This window comes from Heterocephalus glaber, unplaced genomic scaffold (assembly GCF_053883595.1).
Source record: "Heterocephalus glaber isolate CG9 unplaced genomic scaffold, H.glaber_assembly_v1.0 deba00001773, whole genome shotgun sequence".
In the NCBI taxonomy this organism is placed as follows: Eukaryota; Metazoa; Chordata; class Mammalia; order Rodentia; family Bathyergidae; genus Heterocephalus; species Heterocephalus glaber.
The window spans coordinates 10,753,474-10,764,815 of record NW_028258463.1 but is presented as its reverse complement, the minus strand read 5'-3'; the positions used below and the strand labels follow the sequence as shown (position 1 = coordinate 10,764,815).

General features: G+C 59.8%; 1 protein-coding gene across 2 annotated transcripts; it reads left to right on the top strand.

The window, feature by feature from the left end:
• Positions 1-5,597: 5,597 nt before the first annotated feature.
• On the top strand, positions 5,598-9,865 carry Krt19 (keratin 19). 2 transcript variants are annotated; one of them, XM_087202447.1, is made up of 8 exons: positions 5,598-5,675; positions 5,806-5,969; positions 6,522-7,002; positions 8,484-8,566; positions 8,649-8,805; positions 9,024-9,185; positions 9,288-9,413; positions 9,509-9,865. In XM_087202447.1, exons 3-8 carry the CDS (start codon positions 6,583-6,585, stop codon positions 9,761-9,763), a joined length of 1,203 nt encoding a protein of 400 aa, XP_087058573.1. In that variant the 5' UTR covers positions 5,598-5,675; positions 5,806-5,969; positions 6,522-6,582; the 3' UTR covers positions 9,764-9,865. The 2 variants fall into 2 exon arrangements, with proteins under 2 accessions (XP_087058573.1, XP_087058574.1); XM_087202448.1 differs by having other exon boundaries at positions 5,601-5,675; positions 6,488-7,002.
• The last annotated feature ends 1,477 nt before the right edge of the window (positions 9,866-11,342 follow it).

Genomic DNA, 11,342 nt, shown 5'->3' with positions numbered 1-11,342 from the left:
TCCTGCCTTATACCCACTTCACCTCATGGTTTTGCGCACAAAACTCCCTTGAGAAGCAGGGTGAGCAGCCACCCACCTTCCAGGCCGCTCTGTCTCTCTTAGGCAGAAGCTATCTTTCCCTCAATAAATATTTCCTACTCTTAACCTCCGGTATTCCTAGAATGCATTCTTTGATTTTAGAGAACATGAACTCCACCTACCAGACACCTAACAGGTTGGGAGTCATAATACTTCCCTTGCATCACTTGGAGGTCCTGGATCATCCTGTATCTAAGCCTCGCCCCATTTCACTGGAGCCCTCAGCTCCAGGCTCCTTCACTTGGGAACTAAACCCAACTCCTGTGAGGCTGCAGCCCAGCCCCTGAGTTCAGCTCCTGTACCGGCCCTGCGCAGCCTGACTTCGAGGTTTGCATCTAATACCTCGGGTGGGTGGGGCCTCTTCCTGGGCCCCTCGGCACCCCAGGGATCCCAAGTCCCCAGAGCTTGTCCCTGCTGCCCCGCCCTGGCCCTGAACTCCCTGCTGGGCGGCAGCTTTGAGGGTCCCGTTTCCAAAGGCATCTGCCACACGGAAAGGCCCAGAGTCACTTGTGGAGGCCGATTCGGGAGTTTAGTGGTACAAGCAACTTTCCCTTCTCAAATGATCTGCTAATTTCTAAAGAAGGGCTTTCCCCTTTCTTCCTCTATTCAGCAAACCTTTCAGCCGTTCCTAGAAGCTTGAGAGGCAGCCCTGTGGCTTTCCCTTCCTCTTTCCTGGATCTGTCCCTGTGGCTGCCAGGCAGGGGTCCACATGGCCCCTCACAGAGTGGCAGGAGGGGAGGCGGGGCTCCCAGCTGTGTGCCAGGGCCTGAGGCTCCTCACGTCCCAGGCCTGCTGCCTGGTGTGGAATGTGGCACCTAGGGACAGCCCGTCTCCCTGGATGGCCGCTGTCCACGCAGTGCTAGGCTCTCCCCTCCCTGACGGCGAGCTCGGGTTCTGGTTAGGCTGGTTTTTCCTCCCCAGGACTTGTGGAGGAGCTCAGGGTCAGCCTGACTCAGCCACCCGCCCTGCCCCCTCTCCTGGGCTCCACTTTAGGGAGGGGACAGAGATGGTCAAGGGTCCCGGTGACGCTGGTTTGAGTATGGCCTTTGCTGTGTACGGCTTGGCCAGCTGTGTCCTTCTGGCCACCAGCGAGCTGGGCCTTCCCAGTGTGGGGTGCAGGGTCTTGCTCCTGGAGACGCCCCAGGGCTTGGCCAGGGTTCTGGGCACACAGCGGTTCTCTGTCATCACCAGTCACCAAGCCACAGAGTGTTTCTCATTCCTGCCCTTTCCCACCCACCTGCCCTCCAACTGCTCCAGATCCTCAGCCCCGGCCTTACCTGTCGACTTCCCTTGTCCCACTACCCCCTTCCCTTCCCAAACTCACAGAAATTCCTAGCACGTGAATCTGACCACACCATGTCCCTGACGGAAATGCCTTTCTACCGACCTCAGGGTGAGCCTGAGCCCACACTACTTCCTCCCCGGAGCCCCACACGGATGACCTGAAGGCCCCAAGCCACCCCAGCTCTGCCACCCTCCGGCCCCTGTTCTCTGCCCCTCCCTGGCCAGCAGCTTCTGGCCCTTCAGGATCGGGGGCTGCTGTCCATGCCCCAGGCAGGCAGGGGCAGACCTGATTCCTAAATGCCCCTGCCCGGTAGCTCTGTATGGTGACCCATGTGGTGGCCATGAGTCCCACTGCCCTTAAGGGTCATCCTGTTATTTCACAGCATCCCCAGAGGCACGGTTGCAGGTGCCCAGGAGGTGGCTGCTGGCTGCAGGCCCACACAGGTACACTCTGCCCAGCGACCAGCTCTGTCCCCGGGGTGCGGATGCACCTGCCCACCGCGGGAACTTCCGGAGGGGCCAGCTGCAGATGTCCCCAAAGCTCCTGATCTTGGGGGAGCCAGAGTGGGAGGGACCCTGCCCCCAGGTGAAAGTCATGGAGCTTTCAAAATGCTTTCAGTTGCTTTCAAACCTCCTGCAGCCCCCAGGACCAGGACTGGGGACAGTCTCCCTTGCCCTAACTCTGGTTCTCCCATCCCAACTCCCTGTCTCCTCTCCCAGGTCAGGTTATGGATGGCAGAGTCGGGGACACAGTGGTGCATGTGAGGTGCGGAGGCCCATGACAGTGTTAACTCCAGCCAGTTCTAAACCTTGACCCCACAGTATGGCTTAAGAAATCATTTGCTTCTAATTAACAGATAATGCGTTTATACATTCTTGTAAGAATTAAAACCAGATGGATCACACTTACCTACCCTTCCATCAGCGTCTCTCCCGAGGTTCTCTTACACCTCTCCCCAAGAAGGGTGAATTTTTTTTTTTGGTACCGGGGATTGAACTCGGGACCTTGTGCTTGGGAGGCGGGCAGAACCCCTGAGCTACATCCCCGGCCCTAGCCTCTCTCCCGAGAAAATCTCTCTTGTCTGTCAGTGTGTGTCCTTCCCTTTCCAGGGCCCACTGCAGATTCACACGAACCTGGAGAAAGAAATCATCTTTTCAGCATCTGCCCAGGTGAATTTACCCTACTATCTGGAATGCTGTTCTGCCACTTTTTTTTTTTGTACCAGGGATCGAACTCGGGTCCTTGCACTTGCGCAGCAGGCGGCGAAACCACTCAGCTAAATCCCCGGCCCCTGTCCGGCCACTTTTATTGGCCAGCACCTGGCTCTCGGGGCTTTTCCTGCAGCTGTTTGTTGACTTTCCCTGTTTGAGTTCTGCTTCTGCTCCACCCTACTGGCCTGTTCTGCCGTTTACTTAACCATCCCCCACCAGCCATTGTTTCTGTCCTTTCATTATTGCAAACAATGCTTCAAAGAGCACACCACCCCCCACCCTGCCCTGGGGATTGAACCCAGAGTCTTTGTACTGAGCTACATTCCCAGGCCTTTTTTCAACTTTTATTTTGAGATAGGGTCTCATTAAGTCACTAAATTATCCAGGCTGGCCTTGAATCTGCAGTGATTCTCCTGCCTCAGCCTCCTAGAGCACTGGAATTATGCACCACCACGCCTGAACGTCCAGTTGAGTGTCGTCCTGAATTTGTTGCAGGGCTTCTCTGGGGCTGATATGGCGAGCGGAGCTGGCGGTTAGTGTGAACTTTTCAAAATCACCCGCGAGTGGTGGGTATGACTCCCCCTCCCCCAGCCCTTTTGAGGGGTTCCCTGCTTGCCTTTTCCCCAAAGCGAGCTATTAGCAAACTAGTTTTGCCAGTCTGCTTGGGAATGGTGAATCTCCTTTCTCCTGGGCTGGGGAGACGCAGGGAGCTGGCTGCCTTGGTTGGTCAGGGGGCTTGGTGCTGTCTGCAGAAACTCCAGCCATTCTGACTTCTTCTCCTCTGACTTCTGCTTCTTCTCTGCTGGCGCCCACTTCCTGAGCTGCTCTGGGGGCACGGAGAGTCTGCTTCTTTTCACAGGCTCCCTTCCTTTCCTCTTCCTGTGCCCCTAAACTCTGGGGCTCACCTTTCTTTCCTGGCACGTTCCATTTCGGAGCTTGAGGAGGCTCGTGAAAGTGGCAGAGTGACTCCGTCTCTGTGTGGTTATAACTTGTCTGTCCCTTGAGTCACCCCACAGTCTGGCAGCCTCTGGGAAGGACAGCGTGCCTTTGCTCCTGCAGCCCCACACCACTGGTCTGGGCCGAGGAAGGAGGGCTGGGTGCTCAGCCCCGGGACACAGACGCAGTGACCTCAAGCTGAGGGTCGCTGCAGGGAGGGTGGCGTCCAGGGAAGGGCTTACCAATTTACGGACAGGGAAGATCTTGGGGTCTTCCTCCCTCTCTGTCCTCCAGCTTGTAATTCTGCTGTGCTGGATCCCCGAGTCGGTCCCTTCGGCTGGGTGAGCTCTCAGGAACGGAGGCTGCGTGGCCCCTGGACCGACCCCACCCGGGTGTTGCTGTCTGCTTGTCCCACCGGATGCCTTGCTGTCAGGTCGGAAGAGAAGTGTACAGATTTGGGGCAGTGGCTTCGGGAGTTAGGGTTTGTGCTTGGACTCCGGGCCCATGACTTCTGGTGGGACCTCAGCCATGTTATTAATCTTTTCAGCCTTTTGAGTGGAAACCTTTGAGTTTTCTTGACTATAAAATGGGGCCAATAACACCCAACTGACAGAAGTCACCGAAATAATGGGTACAGAGTTCAGTGTAGCGGCCTGCACAGTAGTGGTTGGCTGTGGTCTCAACACCCCCTCCCCCAAAAGCTTCTGTGTACTTCCAGTGGGGACCAGAAGGCACCGGACCCAGAGGCTCCACTCAGCTTGTCCCTGGCTGGCCCTGGGAAGTCACTTTATCTCTCCAGGTATCCTTGGTCTGGACCCGAATTTCCTGTAGTTTGTAGGACCTGAATAGATATTCCCAGACAAAAGATTCCATGGTCCAGTACATTGGGGAAATACTAGTTAAACAACGAAGAATATTTGTAATGGTGAAAACCACATGCTGTTTAGCACTAATAATATTATACAATAAACAATACGTTCACTCTAGTGCTGCTGTTTGCTAGGCACAGTGACTGACCCTGCATAAGCACCCTCCCATTTATCTTCCCCGTGAGGCTGGGCTCCTCTTCATCACCATCTTACTTATTGTGAAAATAACAGAGCAGAGTCTGTAGGGACACTCAGAAGGGCCGTTGGAGCTGGTGCTTGCTGCTCTCAGGACCGGCATCTCCTCCCATAGGGGTCCTGTGGTGCTGGGGGTGTGCAGAACCCGGCATGTAAGCTGAGCCAGGTCCTCCTGGATCTGGGATTCCCTGGGGCTCACATGCCCTGTCACCACCTCTGCAGCCCCAGCTTCGTGGAACTCAGGGCTTGGAAGGGGCCCCTGGTCCTACCCTCCTGGAACAGAGGAGGAGCAGAGGCCAGTGGGGTGGCATGAGGGGGTGGCAGGTGGCAGCTGGAAGCCTGGGTTTCCCTCACCTCCTGGGCAGGGGCGGCTGTTCTCTGAGTTCCTGGTACCTGTGTCGGAGAAGCACCCACAGCCACAGTGCTCGGGCTGGGCGGCCCCAGGAACCTGCAGGACGAGGTCTTTCGGGAGAGGGGGACCTAGGCAGGTGTCTGGGGGCTGTGACTTCCCTGGAAGAGGAGCAGAGCTTCAGGACACTCAGGATTGCAGAGTGTCCTGCGGAAACCTTGGCTGTCACCTGCTTCCTCCTCAGTAGGGAGGCCTAGGGGCACCCTTTCCCTGGGTTGTGTGAGAACCCCAGGAGGCCTGGTAAACAGCGCCAGCTCCACTGCTCTGTGCTTCCCACTGAGCCGGCCTGGGTGGGCCTAGGACTAAGCTCCTCGGAATTCAGGGAGACAGAGCCTTAATCTCTGGAGCAGAACTGGGGCCTTGGTCTTTGTTCCCTTCTCCAGACCCTCCCCTGGGGCCATAAAACAGAGATGCCCGGCCCCTGGCAGCTCTCTGGCCACCTCGCTCCTCAGAGACAGCCCCACCCGAAGATAAGGGGTGATTCACCACAACCTTTGTGCCTGAAGCCCAGGCCCGCCGCACCCAGCTTTCCTGGCGGCCCCCGGGTCCCCCTCCCCCTTTGGGTGCCCCAGGCCCACTTTCCCTCCTCCTGCAGCTGCTTTTCTATTTCACACAGCAGAGGCGGCCTGCCCATTGTTCTGGGTGAGGCGGTGGCTGGAAGACAATTCTTCAGGGATTCAGTTTTCAGACTGGTATCAAGGGTTAGGGGACGTAGCCACAGGAGACCTGGGCGATCATAAACACACCAGAGGGAATGGGGGGAATCTGAGGCCTGGATGGGGGTGGTGGTGGTGACTGGCCTGTCTCCCTAACCCACCTCAGGGGTGCAGGGTGTCTGGAGGGGACAGACAAGGGCTGGCTGCTGTTTGGAGAGGAGAAGATGGCTCCGATGGCTGGGAGGGCCCCGTAGGCCCTGGGCTCTGGGCGTCTTTAAACTCCTCCTCAGAGGGCTCTGGAGCGCTGCCGGCCCAGCCCCCTTTTGCCTGGTGGGTGCTAAATGCCTTTCTGGGGAGCTCCCGGTCTCCCCCGGGCTGATTCCTCCCGGGAGGGCCCTGCAGAGGTCTGAGGAATGTGAGCAGGCTCCGGGACCAGGGCGGGTCAGCCCGGGGTGGGGGCGCTCGCTGGAGCTGGGGAGGTGGCCCAGGTGCAGAGCCGCGGGGCAGCACCAGGGGTCGCCTCGCAGGCGGGGCGGGGCTGTGTGGGGAGGCCAGGCCAGCTGGGGCACTCACTCCAGGGCTCTGGGGCTTGGACTGGGGCCCGGGTTGGTGCAGCTCACAAGGAGGGGCCGCTCGGGGTCACAAGGCGGGGACATCGGTTCCTGGGGGTGTGGGATGGGGTGAGGATCCGGACGGGACGGGCGCCCTGCAGCTTCGAGGGGGCGGGCAAAGGTGCGCGCGGAGGCGGGCAGGGCCCGTAGGTGACCAATGGACAGCGCCCAAATTTGCACTCGGAGTCTGCCCATTCCTCAGGCCGCAGATCTCCGCAGAACCCACCCTCCCCGCAGGCCGGCATAAAAGGCGCCCTCGCTCCTCCTGCAGCGCAGCTCAGGCCCTGTCGCCGCCTCTCGTGTCCTCCGTGGTCTCCGTGTCCTCCCTCGGCATGACCTCCTTCAGCTTCCGCAGCCAGTCCTCGGCCGCCTCGTCCTTCGGGGCCCTGGGCGGCGGCTCCGTGCGCCTGGGGGCGGGGGGCGCCTTCCGTGCGCCCAGCATCCACGGCGGCTCGGGGGGCCGCGGCGTGTCCGTGTCCTCCGCGCGCTTCGTGTCCTCGGCCACGGGGGGCTTCGGGGGCGGCTTCGCGGGCAGGATGGGCGGGACAGACGCGCTGCTGGGCGGCGACGAGAAGGTGACCATGCAGAACCTCAACGACCGCCTGGCCTCCTACCTGGACAAGGTGCGCGCGCTGGAGGCGGCCAACGCCGACCTGGAGGTGAAGATCCGCGACTGGTACCAGAAGCAGGGCCCGGGCCCGGCCCGCGACTACAGCCACTACTTCAAGACCATCCAGGACCTGCGCGACAAGGTGGGCGGGCGCCTTCGGTTAGGTCGAGAGGTGGGGGCCAGGAGCGGGGAAGGGTGGGGAGGGGCCTGCGCTCTTCTCCCGCCCCAGCCCCCGGGCTGAAGACTAATTTAATCCCAGCACTCTGGGAGGCTGATGCAGGAGGATGGCAAATTCCAGTTCTGCCTGCGGAATTTATTGAGACCCTGGCTCAAAATAAAATAAAAGGGGCTGGGACGTAACTCAGTGCAAAGACCTTGGGTTCAATCAATCCCCAGTGCAAATACACGGGCACACACGTGCACACGCACACACTGGCAGGCAGAATGGGAGAGGCGATGCGCCTCCAAAGTAGGGCAAAGGAGGCACAGGGCAGGGCCATCTTTGCTCCGGTAGACCTGCCCCGCAGTCCCAGGGACAGGGAGGAGCAGCGGCTCCCTGGGGCCCTGGCCACAGCTCTCAGGGGCCCTTCTGCCCAAAGGGAGATCACGGCCACCACCCACACAGGAAGAGGGAGAGCCAGAGGGGTCAGCAACCCGGGGGGGGGGCACACGCGTGTGATCCCACTACTCAGGAGGCTGAGGCAGGAGGATCTCCTCCAGTTCGAGGCCAGCCTGGACTGCATAGTAAGACTTTGTCTCAAAAAACCAAACCAAAAAAAAAAAAACGAAAACCCCCCCAAACAAAAAAAAAACCAAACCCAAAACCCCAGGTAGATTAGTGCTTTTCACAATTTTTAAATTGTGGTCTGCAGTGAGAAGCCCGTGACATGGGCCGGGGGTGTAGTGCGGCGAGGGCTGCTTGCCTAGCAGCAGGAGTTTAGTCCCCGCTGCCAATAGCAGCAATCATTCCCAGACAGAAAGGAAACACATTCCCTAGGGCCCAGCGCCTCCTCACGCCCCGCCCTCCTCGCTGTCCCCCGGTCCTTCATTTACTCGGTACACATGCGCGAAGAAAGTGGAAGGAAGGAAGGAAGGCAGGAAGGAAGGAGGCAATTCTTACCCCGCCGCGGGTGGCCCCATCTGGTTTTGATGCCGTCTGCTTCCTTAAACCCCGTGGGGCCACCCTGGGGTGGAACAGTGAGCTGCGACTCTGCCCTGCCCTCAGGGAGAGCTGGGATAACCGACCTCCCTGCAGGCCACACAATCTCAGACGGGGCGGGCTTGGAGGGCCCCAGCTCTGCACCCATAGGCTGAACAGAGCCAGGTCCAAGGGCTTGGCACGGGCGGGGTCTCCACTTTGGGCTCCTTTCCCTGAGGCCGACTGTGCCAGGAGAGGGATGCAGACCGAGGGGATAGCCCTTCCTGTCCAGATTCTGGTGTAGGGAAACCCCCCCCCCACCGGGCACACAGTGCCCCTGGGCACAGGGCTCCCTGCTGACCCCACCCTGGCCCTGCCCAGCTCCCGGGCACAGGCTGATTGCAGAAAGCAGGCCGTTGGGGATTGGGTGGGCAGTCCCAGTGCGGAGAGCTGGTGTCAACCTCCCTCCCACCTGTGGCTCCCAGATTCTCGGCGCCACCATTGAGAACTCCAGGATCGTCCTGCAGATCGACAATGCCCGTCTGGCCGCTGATGACTTCCGGACCAAGTGAGTGGCAGCGCCGCCTGGGGGGGGTAGGGCACAGAGGTGCAGCACCAGCGCTGGCCTGACCACCACTGTCCCTTTGCAGGTTTGAGACGGAGCTGAACCTGCACATGAGCGTGGAGGCCGACATCAATGGGCTGCGCAGGGTGCTGGACGATCTGACCATGACCCGCTCGGACCTGGAGATGCAGATCGAGGGCCTGAAGGAGGAGCTGGCCTACCTGAAGAGGAACCACGAGGAGGTGGGCAGTGGGGCCTTCTGTCCACCCTCAGAGCGGCCCTGGTGATGCCCATGGCTCCCCGGTTCCTGCAGGGGACCGTAGGGGCCCAGTCTGGCCGCTCCCTGGTGCTGATCCCTGAGCACAAACGCCCTGTGAGCTGGGGTATGGCCAGGCTGGCCCCCAGCCCGGGCCCCCCAGGTTCTGGCCCCGACATGCCCACTTCCGCTGCATCTTCCCAGGAAATCAGTGCCCTGCGGAGCCAGGTGGTTGGCCAGGTCAGTGTGGAGGTGGATTCCGCCCCGGGCACCGACCTCACCAAAATCCTGAGCGAAATGAGGAGCCAGTATGAGGTCATGGCTGAGAAGAACCGGAAGGATGCGGAGGCCTGGTTCATCAGCCAGGTAGGAGGACAAGCAGGCAGCCTGGGGAGTGGCAGGGAGGGAGCTTGGCGCCTCTGCCCGAAGCCCCGACTGCTCATCCTTTCCTCTGCTCCTTCGTTCCAGACCGAGGTGCTGAACAAGGAGGTGGCCACCAACACAGAGATGATCCAGAGCAGCAAGACAGAGATCACGGAGCTGAGGCGCACGATGCAGGGCCTGGAGATCGAGCTGCAGACGCACCTGAGCATGGTAAGTCGGGCAGCCTGGCTGGTGGCCTGGTCAAGCCCTCTCTGGGCACCCAGCTCTGCTGCGCCACAGCGCCCTCTCTCCCTCCCTCGCCGCAGAAAGCCACCCTGGAAGGGACCCTGGCTGAGACTGAGGAGCGATACAGGGTCCAGCTGGCGCAGATCCAGGCACTGATCGGCAGCCTCGAGGCCCAGCTGAGCAACCTGCGCGCGGACACTGAGCGCCAGAACCTGGAGTACCAGCAGCTCATGGGCCTCAAGTCACGGCTGGAGCAGGAGATTGCCACCTACCGCAGCCTGCTGGAGGGCCAGGACGCGCACTACAACAGCCTGCCTGGCCCCAAGGGCCTCTGAGCCCTGCTGGGTGCTGGGCCCCTGCCCTCCTGTTGAAGGGTCGCCCTGGCTCCCTTGACCCTGCCCCGCGCTACCTGCCAATAAAACTTGATGGCCCAAGGAGGAAGGACTGGCATTATTATTATTGCAGCCCTCTGAGAGATGGGTCAGGCGTTGGCCCCATGGAGGTTTGATTTGAACCAAATTCCACCCTGTCTCTGCCTGGGAAAAGGAAGAGAGGAGCCCCCTACCTTTCCCTGTCGTGACAATTCCTGTTGGCACAATGAGTCTTCATTTATTTAACCCATGAAGTTAGGATTTATTGCTTCCATTTTACAGATAGACAAACTGAGGCTTAGGGAGGCGAAGTGGTTTGTGGTGCGTAACTGCTCTAATACACAGCAAAGGTGGGGTTTGAAATGGATCCAGGCTCAGTTTCCTTTGTACATCCATGTGTGTGCGCGAGAAATGGTGCACACTTATATGCCATTTAATCAAAACCCTAAAAGGTGCTTTGAGCTGTATTCTATACATTAGGGAATAGGCTCAGAAAGATCAAGTAACTTGTCCAAGGTGGGTAGTAACTCTGGCACAGGCAACACAAGAAGCCGAGTCTCCTGATTCTCTGCTCACAGTGCCGCCCTGCCCAGGTGGTCCCTAAGGTGTCCATGGTCTGTGCCAGTCTGGCTTGGCACTGGGGTGCCCGGGGCGTCCCTCCTGGCATGGCTCTACACTCACCAGGGGGATTGGGTCTGGAGAGGGTATCCCTGTGCTTGAGCTAACACAAAAGCTCCCCATACCCACCAGCCCATGCCTGGGTCTGGAGCCAGGACAGGGACCCAGCTGTGACCCAGGCCTCCCACGCAGACCTGCAGCCTGGCCTGGCTCGCCTGGGCCGCCCCGTGCCAGCAGAAGAATCAAGTCCCAGCTTCCTGGTACAGCAGGGCCCTTGGGGTAAATAAGAGGCCTATGCAGGAGGGCGTCCCCCAGGCTGCCGAACTCCCCATGACCTGGGGTGAGGTGGGGGTGGGGTGCACACCTGGACTCCCAGCATTCTGGGAGGCTGAGGCAGGAGGATGGCAAGTTTGAACCCAGCCTGCATAATTTAGGGAGACCTTGTAGATGGAGTGAAGGCCCTGGGTTCAATCCCCAGTATGGCAAAAATAAATAAAAGGCATTTCCCTGTGACAGCTCTGGGGCACCAGTGCCTGGTTCCTGTCACCTTGTGCTGGCCTGAAGGGGGCACTATTTCCTCCATTGCCCTGTGGGTCCCCTTGAGGAGCCTTAGCTGGCTCCAAATTTCAGGCTGGTCACAGGTGAGACCCGAGAGCCCAGCCCTTCCCTGGCCCCTTCGGCTGTTTCCCTCTTCAGGAAGCCGTGGGGGCCAGGCCGGGACTGTCCAGGGTGCCTGGTCCCTGGCATGAAAGGCTCCCTTGTCGCCTCTGAAACCTCCCCTCTGCCCCAGGGCCCTGGAATGTGCCGCGGGCCGGTAGGCGGGGTCTGGGTCCCGCACAGGTGGGGCAGGTGTGGGAATGAAGCCAGGCTTTGTTCGGCTCAGCCTGGGAGCTGAGTCTGAGCTCTGGGACAGCAGAGCCGGGAG